The sequence below is a fragment of the Panthera tigris genome, chromosome B3 (genome assembly GCF_018350195.1).
Source record: "Panthera tigris isolate Pti1 chromosome B3, P.tigris_Pti1_mat1.1, whole genome shotgun sequence".
Lineage (NCBI taxonomy): Eukaryota > Metazoa > Chordata > Mammalia > Carnivora > Felidae > Panthera > Panthera tigris.
Genome location: NC_056665.1, coordinates 58,096,839 through 58,116,827, shown reverse-complemented (window position 1 = coordinate 58,116,827; position 19,989 = coordinate 58,096,839). Strand labels below are relative to the sequence as shown.

Below are 19,989 nucleotides of genomic sequence, written 5' to 3'. Positions count from 1 at the left end.
GCATATGCCGGTTTACGTATTGAAAATAAAGAGAAAGCTTGAAACCTAGTAACTTAAAAGGCTGAAATATGTTCAGTGGTGATGTCACTTGAAAGAGCACTGGTGACCTTGGAGGAGAGATTTGGTCAAGAGGGGGCAGTAAAATCCAAAGTCTAATAAGTTTGGGCAAAAAGGAGGAGAAGAAGCGGGGACAGACTCCCCACACTTGCCTGATTTTGCTTGCGAGGGAGGGAAGGAGGGCAGCAGCCAGACTTGGGGCCAGGATCCAAAAGGAGGCTTACTTTGTTTCTCAGGAGAGAGATGTGAGGTATTCACTGAGGGCAAAGGGGTGAAAGAGAAGGCATCCCAGGGGAGGGAAGGTGAAGGCCAGGAGGCTGGTGGAGCACAGTGGATGGAATGAAGAGCTTGGTGAGAACCGCCCTGGGGCTAAGCACGTTGCAGGGCGAGCCCCGTGTACTTGTGAGGCCACAGGAACAGTCCAGGAATTTTGCAGCAGCTTTATGGTCTGGTGGCGGGTGGTGCAGATGGCTTCTGAGGCCCCCGCGCATCCGATTTTCTTATTCCAGAGCAGCGCCGTGCAACAGACTTTCTGCATGGAAAGTTCTGTCTCTTTGCTGTCCAGTGAGGTAGCCATAAGCCACATAAAGCTATTGAGTGCTTGAAATGTGGCCAAAGCGACTTAGGAACTGAATTTTAGTTCTATGGAAGTTTTTTTAACACTCGATTTTAATTGAGATATAATTGACAAGCAATGTCCTCTGCACATGTTTAAAAAGTACAACCGAATAATATTTGGTATGTGTATACACCTGTGCAACAATCACCACAGCTGAGACAGGGAGCCTATCTCTCAGCCCACGGTTTCCTCATGTGCCTTTGTAATCCTTCCCTCTCGCCCTTCCCTCTTCCCACCCAGAAACCACTGATCTGCTTTCAATCAGTATTTCAGTCACTATAGATTAGTTTGAATTTTATATAAGTGGAATTACACAATATTATTTTTTGTCTATGTTATTTGCTCAGCAGAGTTATTTAGAGATTCCTCCATGTTGTATGTATCAATAGTTCATTCCTTTTTGTCACTCAGTAGTATTTCGTTGTGTGGATATACCACATTTGTTTTTATCCCTTCATCTGTGGATGAACATTTGCTTCTTTTCTCCAGTTTTTAGCCAATGCACATAAAGTTGCTATGAAGATCATTATACAAATCTCTATGTGGATCTCTGCTTCCATTTTTCTTAGGTATATATCTAGGAATGCTGTGGCTGGAATATATGGTAGTTGTAACTTTACAGTGTTATTTAATTTTTTTTAAATGTAATTCATTGTCGGGGCGCCTGGGTGGCTCAGTCAGTTGGACGTCTGACTTCGGCTCAGGTCATGATCTCGCGGTCCGTGAGTTCGAGCCCTGCGTCGGGCTCTCTGCTGACAGCTCAGAGCCTGGAGCCTGTTTCAGATTCTGTGTCTCCCTCTCTCTGACCCTCCCCTGTTCATGCTCTGTCTCTCTCTGTCTCAAAAATAAATAAACGTTAAAAAAAATTAAAAAAATATATAATTTATTGTCAAATTGGCTAACATACAGTGTATGAAGTGTGCTCTTGGTTTTTTGGGTAGATTCCTGTGGGTCATCGTTTACGTGTAACACCCAGTGCTCATCCCAACAGGTGCCCTCCGCAATGCCCATCACCCATTTTCCCCTCTCCCCCACCGTCCCACCCACCCTCAGTTTGTTCTCTGTATTTAAGGGTCTCTTATGGTTTGGCTCCCTCCCTCCTCTGTAACTATTTTTTCCCCTTCCCTTCCCCCATGGTCTTCTGTTCAGTTTCTCAAGATCCACATATGAATGAAAACATATGATACCTGTCTTTCTTTGACTGACTTACTTCACTCAGCATGATACCTTCCAGTTCTATCCACATTGCTGCAAATGGCATGATTTCATTCTTTCTCATTACCAAATAGTATTCTTTTGTATATATAAACCATGTCTTCTTTATCCATTCATCCATTGATGGACATTTAGGCTCTTTCCATAATTTGGCTATTGTTGAGAGTGCTGCTATAAACATTCAAGTACTATGAATCAGCACTCCTGGATCCTTTGGATAAATTTATTGCTGGGTCATTGGATAGTTCTATTTTTCATTTTTTGAGGAACCTCCACACTGTTTTCCAGAGCGGCTGCACCAGTTTGCATTCCCACCAACAGTGCAGGAGGGTTCCCATTTCCCCACATCCTCGCCAGCATCTGTAGTTTCCTGAGTTGTTCATTTTAGCCACTCTGACTGGTGTGAGGTGGTATCTCAGTGTGGCTGTGATTTGTGTTTCCCTGAAGATGAGTGATGTTGAGTATCTTTTCAGGTGTAGGTTGGCCATCTGGATGTCTTCTTTGGAAAAGGGTCTATTCATGTCTTCTGCCCATTTCTTCACTGGATTATTTGTTTTTTGGGTGTGGAGTTTGGTGAGTTCTTTATAGATTTTGGATACTAGCCCTTTGTCTAAGATGTCATTTGCAAATATCTTTTCCAATTCCATCGGTTGCCTTTTAGTTTTGTTGATTGTTTCCTTTGCAGTGCAGAAGCTTTTTATCTGGATGAGGTCCCAATAGTTCACTTTTGCTTTTAATTCCCTTGCCTTTGGGGATGTGTCAAACAAGAAATTGCCGTGGCCAAGGTCAAAGAGGTTGTTGCCTGCTTTTTCTTCTAGGGTTTTGATGGTTTCCTGTCTCACGTTTAGGTCTTTCATCCATTTTGAGTTTATTTTTGTGAGTTAATTTTATTTAATTTTAATTAATATTAAAATTTAGGGGAATCTAGATGGCTCAGTCGGTTAAGTGTCCAACTCTTGATTTCAGCTCAGGTCATGATCCCAGGGTTGTGAAATTGAGCTCCAAATCTGGATCTGAGCTGACAGTGCGGACCCTGCTTGGGATTCTCTCTCTTTCTCTCTCTCTGCCCCTCCACCACTCACGCTCGCGCACATGTGTACTCTCTCTCTCTCAAAATAAACGTTAAAAAATATAGTAATTAAATTTAAATGGCCAAATGTAGCTAGTGGCTCCCATATTGGGCAGCACAGTTGTAGAATGTATTTATTACTCCAGTGATTTCGTACCAGGGAGAGACTTTCACTCCTGCTCTAATCTCGGAATATATTCATTCTTTATTCATTCAGTGAAGATCTATTGAGACTCACTTTGTGCTGCTCATTTTGCCAGACACTAAGGATGGGATGGGGCAAAATGGATACGGACCCCGCCCTTAAGATACTTACATTCTAGTGGACTCAGTCTGGTTGCCTATGGGTGTACTAAGCCCACTGGGGAATGAGAGGATGAATCCAGTGCGATTATAAAGTAGAGTAGTTCAAGTCTGTGTAGGTGTTGGGATGGCCCCAGGAGTGGTATGGGCTTAGGGTGAGGGATGAAGCCTCTCCCTCTCCTAGTGATATAACCTGTGAAAATAAGAACCAGGTACAGAGATGGTGATATGTTTAGAGAATAGAGGTGCAGTTGGTGAATTTGGTGTTTCTGGCAGTTTTTTTTGGGGGGGTGACATTTGCTGTGAAGGGGAGGGAGAAGGAGACACATGCTGTGTTAGGACTAGTTGTGCCTGTCCCAGGCACGTGGTGGGGGCACCATGCTCATTGGAACTCCCCATAGTCTAAGCCCTCACTCGGTCACTGTGACAGTATACACACATCTCTACTTATGTTTCCCTCTGGAGGAAAACTAGTTTAGGCCCTGAGTTAGTGGCTGTGGGTGTACTGAGCCAAGAATCTTCCTAAGAATTTTTAGGTCCTTCTGCTCATGACTCACAGATTCTGCCTGTGGATACTTTGCCAGAAGCAGCCCCCAGCCTGGGACGTTGGTGGAAGGAAGTACAAGCATAGTAAGATGTCATCTTTGCACTGACGGCATGACCTGTGCTGGGGTGGTTATGAATGAGTCATTTGGGGAGCAGGTCCTGCCCCTCAATTGTGTATTTAAGTTATGACGTTGGTGTTCTTTTCAGGGTGTCAGGAAAGCTTCTAGTGAGGCCAGGGAAGCTCAGGAAACCAAAATGGGAATAATGGCAGCTGCAGCCACCACTCAGGAGCACCTGGCATGCACCAGGCACTTGGCATGCATCCCCTCATGTAATCCTCCCAACAGTCCTGGGGTCAGGTGACATTTATGACCCCCATTTTACTGGTGAAAGAACTGAGCCCAAAGAGGTCAAATAATTTACCTTAGTTCATACTGACAGAACCTGAACATACACTTGGGGGTCACTTCTGCCCCAGTGAGATAAGCTGATAGGTTTGAAATGACTTGACATAAAATCTCAGATGTTAGTTTCTTTCCATCCTTCCATTACTCCTGGTATAAGAGGCTTCCTGAATTATACTAAGTAGATAGGTCCAGTGGCGACACTTGAGATTTCTCAATCACGGAGTGGGGAGCGGGATGAGGAGATGACAATGTATTGAGCGGCAAGCACCACACTAGACATTTCATGGACATCGTGGTAGTTCACCCCTAAAGCAAACCTGTGACATCCAGGGTGTTACCTTGTGCAGCTGAGAGGGCTAGGTGCAGCCTAAGATCACCCAGCTATTAAGTTCATAGAGCCGAATCTGAGCCCTCACAGGTTGGATCAAAACTTTCTCCTTATCACACCATACTGCCTCTCCTTAGTGTCTCAACAACAAAACACATAAAAGAAGAGGCTGTAAGAGCATAGCCCCTCGGGGTCTTTATTGACAAAAAATGTCAGTAAGCCTCAGGCAGTTCTGGGAGAGATGAGGTCAGAGTTAAGGTAACCTGTCCATCCAGTTGGGCAATTATTATTTTTTTAATGTTTATTTATTTTCAGAGAGAACGAGAGAGAGAATGTGGATGCGTGTGCATGAGCAGGGTATGGGCCGAGAGAGAGAGAATCCCAAGCAGGCTCCGCACAGTCATTGTAGAGCCCGAAGTGGGGCTTGATCTCACAAACCAAGAGATCAAGACCCGAGCTGAGATCAAGAGTCAGACGCTTAACCCACTGGGCCACCCAGGCGCCCCTCCTGAGAAGCCTTTAGAACACTGCTCGGCATGTACAGGGCTAAGCGTTCAATCATTGTTTTATTATTATTAACTATGCAGACAGGCAGGCTGAATCCCAGCAAAACAGAGTAACTTGTCCAATTAGACACACCTAGCAAAGCTGAGACCAGAATCGGTTCTTCTGCCTCCTACTCCAGGGTACATCTGTCTGTTTGGTACTATGTTTTAGCTGTGAGAATACAGGGTGATTAGGTTGCTGGAGGGGTTGTGGGTGGGGGGAGGGGCTAAATGGGTAAGGGGCATTAAGGAAGACACTTGGTGGGATGAGCACTGGGTGTTACATGTAGGGGATAAATCACTGGAATCTACTCCTGAAATCATTATTGCACCACATAACTGAGTTAGCTACATACTAAATAACTTGGATGTAAATTAAAAAGAAAAACATTAATTAGTTTTAAAAAATGAGTGATTTAGGGGTGCCTGGGTGGCTCAGTCACTTAAGCGTCTGACTTCAGCTCAGGTCATGATCTCATGGTTTGAGTTCGAGCCCTGCGTTGGGCTCTGTGCTGACAGCTCAGAGCCTGGAGCCTGCTTGTGATTCTGTGTCTCCCTGTCTCTGCCCCTCCCCTGCTTACACTCTTTCTAAATAAATAAATAAATAAAACATTAGATATAAAATCTTTCTTTGAGGTTTATTTATTTTGAGAGAGTGCAAGCAGGGGAGGGGCAAGAAGGGAGGGGGACAGAGGATCTGAAGTGGGCCCTGGGGCACCTGGGTGGCTCAGTCGGTTAAGCAACTGACTTCAGCTCAGGTCATGATCTTGCAGTTTGTGGGTTCGAGCCCTGTGCTGATAGCTCAGAGCCTGGAGCCTGCTTCAGATTCTGTGTCTCCCTCTCTCTCTCTCTTTGCCCCTGCTCTGCTTGTGCTCTGTCTCTGTCTCTCAAAAAGTGAATAAACATTAAAATATATATATATTTTAAAAATGAGTGATTTAAACTCCATCAGTACTTTCAAAGTAGTGTAAGCTGTCCCCAGCTTCAAGCTGAAAATAGTTACTATTCATCTTCTAAAAATAAAGTGTCTTTTGTAAAAAAAACAAGCTGTTATCAGCAAGATAGGAATTGACAAGCACTAGCTTGGTGCTACTAAGGAGGGGCTCTGGGAGAGATTATCAGGTGCTATAAGTGATAATAGCTACTGGCTGTTAATACCAATTTAGTTGCAATTAATTGTGTAATTGTCTGGGATGTTTCAGAAATGGGTCTAATTTCTGTTGTAATCTTTTTAAAGAGATACAGAAAATAACCAGAAATTCTTGAATAGCTATACTATAATTACACATACCCAAGTATAAAAAAACCCAATTCTTTGTTATTGGGAGATAGCCAATCTGGAACATTTTTTCAGAGAAGCAATTTTATGATAGGGTTTCAGTTACATTATGGAAAAGAGATTACAGCATTGACAGTGAGGATTCTTAGGGCTCCTTAAAAAATTTCTGTGCAAAAATAGATATTTAGTGGGGCACCTGGATGGCTCAGTTGGGTACACGGCTGACTGGCTCAGGTCATGATCTCACGGTTTGTGAGTTTGAGTCACACATCAGGCTCTGCACTGACAGCTCAGAGCCTGGAGACTTCTTCGGATTCTGTGTCTACTTCTGTCCCTCCCCCGCTCATGCTCACTCTCTCTGTCTCTCTCTCGCTCTCTCAAAAACAAACATTAAAAAAAAAGATATTTAGTGTATGTATGGTTTCTAACCGTGGGAATATTCACACAGCCCTTCTATGTCTCTAACACTAGAAATTCAAAGAAAACACCTAGGTCCCTCCCCCAAGGGCTTGTGGGTAATCAGACAGTGGTGGCTCCCACAGTGACCAAATGAGGGAGGGAGGGAGGGAGGCACAGAAGAAGGGCTCCTAATTCACATAGGGAGGGAAAGGAAGGCTTTTTGGAGGAGATGATACCTGAGGAGAATCTTTAAGGATGAGTTGGTTTTTATGAGGTAAAGAAGCTGGGGAAATGATTTTCCAGATAAAGAAGGGGCAAAGGAGCAGAGGATAAGAAAATTTGCCTCGTTCTGGGAGCTGTAAGACTGGCACTGCTCAATTAGCCAAGTAAAAAAATAATAGGCAGTGCCTTTGTGAAGAAATTAACTTGCAGTAATAATGATGTGTTCCCAGCACTTTCTTTATGTAGCTCATTTAATCCTCATAAAAGTCACATGAGGCAGGAACAGTTAATATTTTTATTTTGTGGACAGAGAAACTGAGCACAGAGAAGTTTAAAAAATTTCCCCAAATCTCAATGTTAGAAAGGGAGGGGGAGGGCCAGGATGGAAACCTAGGCAGTCTGCTCTGAGTCCATACCTCTGTGTGAGCTCACAATGAAAGCATCTATTTGGTTTGGAGCTACCTAGTAACTAACCCAGATATCTACTACATCTTACCCACTCCCAACCAAGATGAGATCAGCTTTAACCCATAATTCCATGGCTTGTGGGAAGTTCTTGACTTCCTGGAAATATCTATGAATTACTGGAGGCTTGTGTTTTTTTGTTTCCCATGGGTTCACAGTCTGTATGTAATATTTCTGAGCTGTTTCTTTGTCTCAATCCTGTCTTGGTAATGATTCAATGGTGGGCACAACCCTTTCTGCTTGTTTTAGCCACCTTTCCCTACCCCCCACCCCCAAGCAATGTAAACATGGACTTAAGATTTGGGGGATTGTTGTGCCCAGGGGGTCCCATGGTATGTTGACTGTAACGTGGGCTAGCCCCTCCCCTTCACAAACAAGACTAGTTGTGGACACAGAAGTGCATTGTCCTGAGAGCAAAGCAGTGGCTGGCTACTGAAGAAATGGCAGAAGGAGCCTGGCCCTTGTGGCTTGGGTCCCAACCCTTCCCAGTCATGGCTATGAGGACTGAGGAATGAAGAGAGGAAAGGCTAGTGAGAACATGCTGAAACCCGATTTAGCACTATCCTGGTGCCTCAAAAAACAAGAACTCAATTAAGAAATAGAGTAAACTTTTGGCTACTTTTTTGCTAAGCATGTGTATAAATTATGGAAAGTTGTGTGTTCCTAAACTATTATACTTCTGTTATTTGTATACATCTATGGTCTAATGGTTGTGATTTTGACTACAGTAGTCTACACTGGATCCCTTTTATATTGTTTACTAGTTATAACTATATTTAAGAGATGTCTGTGACCTTCTCTTTCTACATTATGACTACCTATGTGACTTTCAGCAAGGCACTTAACTTCTCCTGGTCTCAGTTTCTTCATTTGTAAAGTGAAGATTATAATATTTATCAAAATACCGTCATGAGAATTACACAATTAAGTATATAGCAGTGTCTGAAAGGCAGTAAAGTTTCAATAAATGTTAGCAATTATTTCCCCCGTTAACCAAAATTGGACTGTGGTTTGATATGGCTGAAGCATGGGAGATAGGATAGTGGTTGTAGAAAGGGTGGAATTGTGGGTGGAGAAGTGAGCAGTCACCAAACCAGAAGGATTTTGTATGTTGTTACCGAGAGGATGGACTTTATCCTCCAGGCCAGTTTCTCAAGCCATCCGTAATGGGAGTGTGATCTTCTATTTGTAGGGGTGAGGGTATGACCCAAGACGCTATCCAAGAACATAATATTGTTTCATTTCCTGTTTAATTTTTAAAAATATACAGGAATTTTTTGTTCTAGTCCACAACATATTCAGTGGTAGGGAGGTGGCCTTCATAGATCATTTCTTGGTTGAATGATTGTAAAATGAATTGACATCTGGAAGTAGTCTCAATATGCCTTATTAAAGTCCAACCTACTGAACCAATTCTTTGAGATGTCCCAATTTCAGTATTATGGTATCTTAAAGATGAGAATGCTTCTCAAACCAAGTATGTAGATCTCAGTGGCTAAAACACTGAATTATATAATATTTCTTAGAACTTTAACAAATATGCAGGACTTTGGAAAATATTCTTACACAAAAAAGCAAAGCAACAATGGTATAGGCTTGTGTTCAGATACTGCTGAAACCCCAGTCAGACCGTAAAGTGATTAAGAGCCTGTTGGAACTAGGATTTGCCAGTAGCCTTCACAGGGAACTGATTTAATGAATGGAAGTCCAGGAAACTCTCCTCTTCACCCCACTTCTTCATTCCTTGACTAGGCCAGATATCCACTACAATCACTGTCCGGAGGCAAGTATCCCTGTAACCATTTATGTTGTTAGGATTCCTCTGGGGAGGAAGTAGAAGAAAGAATAATGAGGGAGGGTGGGAGCAGATCTTCAATCCTAGGAAAGTCAAGGGAACAGAGGTGGTCTGTCTTGCTTTAAGGTTGGCTTTGCGTTCATGGGGTCTCTGAAAATTTCCATTAAAAAAAAATCCTACTTTCTTCCCAAGAAATAGCTCAGTATATTTTGTAGAAAAACCAACTCACACACATTTTCCCCATGGCGCCAGCATTTTGTTAAAGTGAACAAAAGTGTTAAAAAAAACAAACACCAAAACCCAAAACACACCAAAACCCCACAAACCAATATGCAGAAGCTGGCAAGTAAAACAAACAGGAATTTCAAGTCAAACCAGAACAAATTTTTGAAAAGTTCACAGAAGCAATTTGGTAACTTACAAAGTATCATCTTCATGTTTATTGGCCAAACTTTATAGTTCATGTTCTGTAAAAGTCACGTAGAGCCTTAAACCAGAATTCTGCCTGAAAATTTCACTGAGGCTGGATTTTTAAAGCTCCTAATCTTAAATACGATTTATATAAAGATATTTAGTCAGAAGGCTTCATACTTCCTATTTATGCTTAGTCTATATTCTAGCGTAAAGAAAATATACTATATCATAGCTGGAATTGAATTATAACCAAAAATATTATCCAACTAATATATAATATAAAATGGAAAGTTTGGCATAAGTAAGAGTTTGTAAGTCTAATTTATAATTTATTGTAAAGTAAATTCAAATTCATTTTGGCATCTGACAAGGACGAAAAAAATGACACATCAAAATAGATATACAGCTAGGTAAGTAATCAAATCATATGTTAACATCTCACTACTATAACTTACCTAAAACTATATTTTATTACTATTTTCAAAAATAGAGGAGTCTTTCTCTAGGTGACTGGGAAACTTTAAAGAACATGTTATTTTTAAAGCCCAATAACCAAATTTCATCTTAGCAGATAAAATGGTATTTTTCATTCGGTAAGCGCCCAGTTGGCACAAGCTGCATAGGGTACTCAACACACATAGGGTACTTTAACGCATATTTGTTAAAGTTCTAAGAAATATTATATAATTCAGTGTTTTAGCCACTGAGATCTACATACTTGGTTTGAGAAGCATTCTCATCTTTAAGATACCATAAAACTGAAATTGGGACATCTCAAAGATTTGGTTCAGTAGGTTGAACATTTTCCTATTTTTTGTCATAACTTAAGCGAAAATTTAAAAATCCAGTAAACCTGTATATTGAAAAGTATTCTGAAATGATCCTGGTGTTAGGGGGTAGAAAACTGCTTTGCTAGTAAACTTAGAGAGTATATGGCACATAGACGGTGTTTGAAATCCTGCTCCTCTTCTCCTCTATCTCTGCCTCAAACTTCCGAGGAAGACAGACAAAAGAAAAAAGGTAAGGGAGGGGAAGAAGCTTTGACAGCGCAGGTGGCCTTCAGACTGGCCAGTCACAGAAACTTCCGAGCAGGCTCCAGAAAAGCCTGCCGCATCCATCTGCGCTGTTAGAGCCTTGAAACTATACGACAGTGTTTACCAAGGGCGGGCAAACTTCGCCTACAAATGGTCAGATAGTAAATATTTTATATCTGTCCCAACTACTCAACTCTGCCACCGCGGCACGAAAGCAGCCACAGGTAACCATACTTGATGAAATGAGTGTGGCTGTGTTTGAGGAATACTTTATTTACACTGAAATTTAAAGTTCAACGTAATTTTCACATATCATTCTTCTGATTTTTTTTTTTTTTAACCATTAAAAAATACAAAAACCATCTTCAGCTCCATGGGCCACGCAAAACAGGCTGCAGGCCCATGAGGCACAGTGTGCTGGCCCCCTGTCTGTACCATTGGAGGGTCACCAGGTCATTCCTCTGACTTCACAAAGGCCCTCACCAATCTTACTTTCACGGGAGCATCTCTTTCCTTTCTGCCATTGTTGCTGGGCCTGCAGGAATATTAAAAGTGACTTGTAGAAAAAGTTATAGATTCTTTTAATAGCTCTTTTTTTCTTTATCTGGAAGGTTTTTCCCAGGTTTAGTTCTTAAACACCTGAAACAGGGCATTACAGTCTGAGTTTATAAAACTAGGTTATCATCTATTTTCCAATGCTTTTTAAGATTATTACTATGTTTTAAGGTCTGCTATTGCTCAATAAAGCAGCCCAGAAATTTCAGGATTATATATTTTCATTTTTTAATAAACCACACGGCAAAACAATACTTTATTTAATAAATGTATAGGAAATTACAATTTGAAAATTGCAAATACAGTACATATACATATACTATACCTTGATCTTAAATTATATGGACAAACACCAGCTTCAAAATCTTCCTAAAATCAATCGTATGCAAAATACCTGGTTTCTGAAAGGGCATATGGAAAAGTATATACAATTTCTTAAACTGTGATATGGCTTAATAACATATATTTTTAGAGAAGCATAAGCTTTCCAAATATAAGGTATCTTCCAGGTGCAAAGCTGACATACTGGCCATTTCAATTTTTCAGAATATACTTAACTGCAATATTTAAATTGACGCTGTCATAGATGTAATTGGGAAAGTCTCCGTAAATGTTTTCCAGTCTTACCAAAAATCAGAAAATATTGGTCTTTACAATACGATCGGAAGAATAACGTAACAGAGTAAACCCTTTGTAAGCAGGAATTCAAGGATTGGATGGCCTGAATGCACATACACAATTCAATACTGAGGAATTCCCACGACAATTTCTTCTAATTTGCGGGCTCCTACGAACATAACAAAAAATATCCCTGATTGGTGAGCTGTAAAACAAATCTGATGTCCTTTCCGGCAAGATTCCCGTGGCAGATCTGTAGTTAGAGTTTGCAAATCATGTTTTGGTTAGAGACAAATAAAACTTAATCATTTGGAAATCAGACTCACCTCCCCTCAACACAGCATATAGCAAGGTGTCACTATTCTTTGGGACTAATACTCAACTGGCTCATGAGCTAAGCTTGGTTTAAAAAGAAACCAAGCCAAAGGAACTAATCTTACATCTATTAACACATTCTGTAACTTTAAATTTACTATATGTAAGGTAGAGTCAACAGGAAAATTGCCTAAAATCTTATTCCAAAGGGGCTCAGATTCTGTAAAAACACACCTTATTCATTATGGTGAACCAATTCACATAAATTCATAAAAAGAAAATAAATTTACCTCATTGTGCTTGTTTCAAAAGTGAATGACTATCTCTTCTAAAGTGGTGAGAGTAGTTGTTTAAGAAACACAATCCAGTCTTATTAGAGAGAATCTTCACTTATGGTTGTATAGTGTAGTCTATTTCTATCATACTTATACTGTAAAGTTCAGTGTCCAAGAGAAATCTGGATCAAGAACAATCAGCTGTTTAAAAAAAGGGTTCTTCCTCACGAAGAAAAAGTTTATAAGTGGTGCTTTGTTTCTGAAAGATGGTTTTCCTCACATTTAAACAAAAGGGAAGCTCATGTATCTGATCTTGCCTGTGTCTATTCTGGGAAAATTCTACTAAAAACAAACACTGTCAGTGAGGACACCTGGGTTCAAGACACAGAACCAGAACACTGAGACTTTTAAGAGCAGGAAACTTAGTTTTAGAAAATGGAAATAAAGTACCCAAACTTGAAACGAAAACAGTAAAATAAGAGAGCCTGTGATTTGGCAAACAATACTGACAGGAGCTGCAAGCTGCGAAATTCTGGGCTCACATTACACAAGGCACAGCTAATGGGAAGTGTATGTGGGAATTCTATTTGAAATGGTTCTACATTTCAAAGCTCTCTGAAAGATGCCCTATTCAACTATATTCCTCACATTAGGTTTGTAAGGCAGCATGGTCGTTAATGAAAAATAGGTCTTTTCCTAAAATAAATCAAAATGCTGCCTCTGCCACAGTTTTGACAGACAGGTTTATATATACAAGTAACTCTGATTATTTGCAAATGTTAATTAAAATACATCAAACTGGGGGCACCAGGGTGCACCAGTTGATTAACTGTCCAATTCTTGATGTCAGCTCAGGTCTTGATCTCAGGGATGGGAGTTCAAGCCTGGCACTGGGCTCCACGCTTTGTGGAGCTTACTTAAAAAAAAAACAAAAACAAAAAAACAAACAAGAAAAACATCACACTGAAGAACTGCCCAGTTTTTAGGTTGTGATCTGTTTTCTCAGTGCAAAATTAACAATGCAAAATGTTTATCCAAAATTACCCAGCGCCTGTGTCAGGACAGTGGAGAACTCTTCCTGTGAGGGCTGTCTGAGGGGTGTGACTCAGGGTTGCAGCTCAGCAGGGTAGCGACAGACCCAAGGCTCTGTGGCTTCCGTCGTGCAGTCCCTGGTCCTATCTGCTAAGTTCACATCGTCCTGTGTGGGTTTTGTCAAGTTACAAAAAGTGAAATCTATCAATTTTCAATCTCAGCCCCAGGAAAGCACAAGTACAAAATGTGTAGTCCTCGCTACAAAAGACAAAGCACAGGGAACTTCATGTGTACCTCACTTATACAAAGCACACTCACTAAAATTTACAAAAGTTTTCACTGTTTCTGCATTTTACAAAAAATCCTTTTCAATCCTCAAATGAATTTCAGACTGTTTTATCATATAACTTTTTCAAGGAACAGGTCGATATGAAAAGTAAGATACGCCTATTTAGGATAAAGGAAAGTTTACAAGAAACAAGCTCAGTGGACACATGGGAAACACCTGCAAATGTGGGGAAAGCCATAAGCATACAATGCATGTTCTTTTCCTTTCTCTTGCTAGGTACCCAAAGTCCGTAATGCCCAGATGTCCACTGAAATGCTTCTCATTTATTCTTAATTGCCTTCCACATTTAAGAGAATTTTGACTTAAACTATGTATGTACTACTCAAATTTTTGAAAAATTCAAATCATTTTAAATGGATTCACAGCAAGAACCGCATAAGGTTAATTTTCAATTCAATTCAATAAACACTGGGTTTTACTAGATACCATTAACCCTCATCAACCCTTTTTTGGGGGATACCATCAACTCTTAATCATCTTTTAGGTAACTTCAGGTTTTATCTTAGGTTTACTTACAGTGAGGTACTTGGTAGAAACACGAAATCTGTTTCCTCTCCTTCTTTGATATTATAAGTCATCTGCATGTTTATCTAAGCTTCTAATTCACAACTTGCCTAGTAATTGTACTCTGATTCTCTGAGAACCTCAAGAACCATATCCATTCTTGGTTAAGAAACTGTCCCTGTGAAAATAGACTTCTAAAGTGCATAAAGATAATCACAAAACTAACAGTTGCAAAATGAAACCTGATTATTCACAGCTACCCCTTTAACACAACTGGTACCAATTAGGTTGCATTCGGTTTGGAAAGTTTCAGGTTTAGCCTCCCTACAACACAGATTGAATGTCCATCCCAATTCCTGTGTTTCAAACAACACAAATACAAGGTCAAAAACCCTTGATGTTTTCTTTCTTTTTAAATGTCTTCTCCCTATCTCTTTGGGCATTTCTGCTATGGTATTATTGGAAAACCTCAAAATTATATCTTAGGGTTTCTGGAGTCCGTGGAGAATCCCTAACCCATATCATCAAACAAATTCTCTCTGGAGGAATGTGGTTAATCTACATGTGAAAGATAGGCATTACAAACTGAACCACAGCTCTCCAGAGTTTTACCCTGAAGGGGCACAGACTAATGGGTATGGAGGCAGGAAGCAAGGTACCAAGCACACTTTCAGTTCTTACAAGGACAGAGGATCATTGTTTACATTTTGCAGTCTCCTGCTATTCTTAAGATAATTCCATGAATAATAAAAGTGACTGCAGGAAGACTTAAATCTGACATTCCACACTCCATCCCCACTCCTATATTTTAAATCACCATATAGTAATTTAAGATTAACTTCTGCCATTTAGAATAGTATTGAAAATATTTCCTAAATATTCCTAATGACAGTGACCACCACAACATGTAAAGATTTGGTTCTGATTAAGATTACAAATAACCAAAATGATAACTTTGAGATTCAAAACCCTGTAACATCTGGAAAAAGTTGTTTATAAAGTAAAACTATAACAATAACATTATTTGTGAAATAAAACATTTCTGAAACACTTAGGAATGCATGCTTATTCCACTATCTGGATAATTTCTAGTATTCTCTGAAATCTGTTGAGAAATAATTTCTGTAAAAACATAACTGGGTGTCAAATTCCAGAAGCTGGCTGTCAAGATTACCTAATAAAAAAAAAATCAGTTTTCCAGCACTAGCTTGATAAAAAATGGTCCTTAAAAAGGATTTTTAAATGCAAATACTGAATTCTTGATGCTTCCTTTAAGACATGTACTCTGTCACAGTTAGTGAAATGTGGTCTTGGATTGTCTTCTTTGAGGTATCCGTAGAGTCACGTCTCATTCTATAAATAGTGTTTTGGAAACATCTTCATCTGAAAACCATGGTGAAGTCTCCTTTTACCATTAAACAGAAAGTAGCACTCTCAGGCTAGAGTGATTGTTTTGAGAGACAGGTGCTTGATATGGACACAGCTGTCAGGGATTCCATTTTCTCTTTCAGGTGTGCACATTTATTGCTCTCAGGTCTGTGACTGCAGGATAAATAAGGCAGTGGTCCCCAAAACATATAAAATTAGGAACTGGAACTCTGACAATGTGCACAAGTTCTGTCCACTTCTTGCCTGTAACTCTGAAGCTGAATAGTACATTTATACATGCCAAATGTGTTCAATAACACATGCTTTGCTTTGGACTGTACTTCTTCCCATTTAGATGAACTTCCAGGAACTGCAATGTCAAGGAAATATCATTACTATTCATTGTACAAAGTTACAATGACACAGGGAAATAACAAATTTCATATACAGTGAACCTATTTTTATTAGTTTGATTTCTCCCCTCTTGAAGCTCCTCTCTTGGAGAAGCACACCAGCTTAAAAAGCCAGGATGGCTTGTCATTATTCCAATCCCTCTAGTCCACTCTCAGAGAAAGAATACTGGACATCAATTGCAAGTCTTCTGTACTTTAAAAAAAAAATAAACCACATGCATGTTTTATTTTGATAAATAAAAAGCATCAATCTGTGAAATGACCTAAAGAAATAAAAACAGAGCCAGCTTTTCTTATGTAGAAATACAGCATGGTAGATACACTTCATGCTTTAATCTGAAAGCAAAAATCAATTTGTAATGTCTCATCTTAAAGAGATTGAAAATTATTGCTCGGCTGCCATTATTGATCTGCAACTCACCTTTTGAAAAGTCTGAACCCTCCCTTAAAGCAAATCTTTCCAGCAGAAACAATTTTCCTACTTATTTAAAAGCAAAAATGTTAAATTTAATTCCAAAGACAAAGTCCACCAACCCCAGGATTTACCGTCAGCAACATACTTAGCTGTATGTGTACTATGGCAGTAGGTTTTCCTGAAGTGAGAGACCAGATATTTAAATCTTCCACTGAATATACATCTTCTATTTTCATCAAGGCTTCTTTGATATAGTCTACATTCAAATGGCTTGGTACACCTATTAGTTTAGAATATATCATAAGTAAAGTTTATTTGGGGGAAAAAGTTATACATAACTGATAGAATTTTTTTTTCCAAAGAACTCAAACGGCTTTACCAAATTCAGCTTAAATGAATACTTTAAAATATCTTAATACTTTAAGACAAGGATGCACCTGGGTGGCTCAGTCGGTTAAGCATCCAAGTCTTGATTTTGGCTCAGGTTATGATCCCACATGAGATTGAGCCCCACGATGGGCTGGGTGCTGTCTCTGTCTCTGTCTCTGTCTCTGTCTCTCTCTCTCTGCCCCACCCCTACCTGCGCTTGGCACACGTGCACATGCACTCTCTCTCTCTCTCAAAATAAATCAACTTAAAAATATATATATCAAACCTGAATACTTCATTTAACAAATAAGCTAGGATAGAGGCACCTGGTGGTTTAGTCAGTTAAGTGTCTGACTCTTGATTTTGGCTCAGGTCATGATCTCACAGTTCATGGGTTCGAGCCCTGCTGATAGCACAGAGCCTGCTTGGGATTCTGTGTCTCCCTCTGTCTCTGCCCTTCTCCAGCTTGCACTCTCACGCTGTCTCTCTCAAAAATAAACAAACATTAAAAAAAAAAAAAAGCCAGGATAGACAGAAAAAAAATGAAAAAAAGGGAACATCCAATGATAATGAATGTACTGTTGAAAATATAGGCATATACTTAATATAAGTAGGGATGTAGGAAATATAACAAAATAGCAAGTTAAATGGGAATTAAGGAATTAATAAATAAACCAGTAGACATAATTGTATTAAGACTCGAAAGAGTTGCATCTTTGTCCTAGCTCCATAGTTTATTTATTAGCAGCATTACCTTAATTAAGCAAGTTATGTTACCCCTCTGAACCTCAATTTCCTTGTTGGTAAATAGGGATAATAATGTCTACCTTACCTACCTTTCTCAGTGATTATAAGGATCAAATAGGTAACAGATGGGAGAGCACATCAATTCTTATATTTTATATACACATAAAGTGGTGTTACTATAACCTATAAGCATCCGTAAAAAGAAAAGACAGGACTCCTACCTACCCTAGAGTGCCCCGCCCACCCCCAATCTGATTTAGGGAAGTAATAAACCCACAACGAGGGATATTAGTGAGATCTTACCTTCTAGTATTATAACTACTGTGTCCCATATGATACGAAATGTTGTGAAAGCCACAAGTAATGAAAATACATATGTACAGATGGGATCGGCAATCTTGTATTCTGGCTGAAAGGTGACAGAGCAAAATTATATGATTAAGTACAGACTGACATAAAACAGACTGTAAAGCAAAACAAGCCATACTCTGTCCCCATGTCCCCCATTCTTTAGCTTCCTTTGCCAGGACTGAAGAATACCTTTACAATTTAGATACTGTGACTCTTTCCTGGATTGTTTAAATGCCTTTCCTCGTAAGACCTATTTCCAGAGGTTTAATCATTTGTTCTACTGCTTTCCTCTGTGCCTTCCCTAAATCTTCCAACCAGAACCAGAGAATATCAGAGCTCAAACGAGTTTTAGCAGCCACTTATCTGATCTAGAGGGGCTCCTGGATGGCTCAATTGGTTAAGTGTCTGACTCTTGATTTTAGCTCAGGTCATGATCTCATGGTCATGGGATAGAGCCCTGAGTCAGGCTCCATGCTGAGCGAGGAGCCTGAGTTTCTCGCTCACACTCTCTCTCTCTCTCTCTCTCTCTCTCTCTCTCGTTGCCCTTCCCCTACTCGTGCATGTGTGTGCCTGTGTGTACTCTTTCAAAATAAATAAACCTAATAAATAAGAGTTTAGAGTTAAGGGACTTACTTGCTCAATACTTGCTCAAAGTATTAATGGCAGAGCCAAGACTAGAACCCAAATCTCTGGATTTCTAGTCCAGCACACATGCCAGTACTTAGCAGTTCAGGGACAAGGCTTAAACTTGAGTGAAGGTGGTACTGAAGCCAGCTACAGATTGTTACTCTGTAAAATGATACTACTGTGTTTAGTGTTAGCAAAAGAGCTATACTGGTGGCTCAGTTAAGCCTCCCTAAATGCAAAATGAGTAAGACTAGCTTTGGTGTCCAATATACTGATAAAAGACAATTACCTTTAGTTTTAATATTGAAATTAAATATATTTTAAAATAGAAAAATTAGCAATCCTATTACCTTGAATCGTATGATGTATGCAGCTATTAGTACACCAACACTCTGTACCAAATCCCCCAAGGCATGTACAAATGCAGCTCTCACTGCTAGGCTGTCCTGCCCATGGTTGTGTCTGCACCCAGAACCTACGGTAGGAGAATTCGAAGGCAGAGAGTGGGAATGGGCGTGGTGACCAGACTGGTTCAATAGAAACCCCATTCTGTCAAAAATAAAAGAAAACATTATTATTCTTCCTAGCAGTATTGATAAAAATATTTATTGCTAATCAGACACTAATGAGACAACATGGAACTCATTCATTTAATATATATCTAAGCACCTATTGCGTAATAGGTACTATTCTAGGTGCTGGGGTCAAAACAGTGAATCAGACAGACCTATCCCTATCCCCATGCTAGCGGTAGAAGCTCTACTAGCTTCTGTCCTAGTAGAGAAGGCAGAGAATTCAACAAATGAATACAGAAAATACTGCCAGGCAATGCAACTATTCTGAAGAAAAGTAAGGCACTTCGAGGGATGGAGAGTGTTAGGGTCAGGTGGGGGGCGGGGGTGGTTGGTCAGACAATGTCTCTCTGAGATTCCTTCTCAGCAGAGACTCGAATCAAGTCAAAGAAGCAGGTGGTGGTGAAAGGGTGGTTCTAGGCAGAAGGAATACCAGGGCAAAGGCCTTTGTATGAAAATGTGCTCTACGTGTTTCAAAAAAGCAAGATAACCATCGTCGCTAAAGTGAGCAAGAATGCTAGGATATGAGTTAGAGAGGTACACAGGATCTTATCAAAAAGGTGATGGTAAGGATTTTGATTTTATTTTAAGTAGGAATGGAAGCCAGGGCAGGGATTGGCAAACCATGGTCTGTAAAGCGTATGTGGCCCAATGCCTGGTTTTGTACACAAAGTTTTACTGGGACACAGCCATGCTCATTTGTTTATATATTACATGTTGCTGCTTTTGTTCTGTAACAGCAGAGTTGAGCAGCTGCAAAAGAGACTGCATGGCTCTCAAAG

General features: G+C 40.0%; 2 protein-coding genes across 5 annotated transcripts in view; one reads left to right on the top strand and one right to left on the bottom strand.

Moving 5' to 3' along the window:
- BLOC1S6 (biogenesis of lysosomal organelles complex 1 subunit 6) overlaps positions 1-19,989 on the top strand; it is a 137,885-nt gene that overhangs the window by 9,539 nt on the left and 108,357 nt on the right. The window lies entirely within an intron of this gene.
- SLC30A4 (solute carrier family 30 member 4) overlaps positions 6,795-19,989 on the bottom strand; it is a 35,305-nt gene continuing 22,110 nt past the window's right edge. For both annotated transcript variants that reach the window (XM_042988940.1, XM_042988941.1), the window contains exons 5-8: positions 18,986-19,184; positions 17,961-18,066; positions 16,687-16,821; positions 6,795-16,083 (exon numbers count right to left, since the gene is read on the bottom strand). In XM_042988940.1, the coding sequence (XP_042844874.1) occupies positions 15,929-16,083; positions 16,687-16,821; positions 17,961-18,066; positions 18,986-19,184 (595 nt within the window). In that variant the 3' untranslated portion in view covers positions 6,795-15,928. The remainder of the gene's footprint in view (positions 16,084-16,686; positions 16,822-17,960; positions 18,067-18,985; positions 19,185-19,989) is intronic.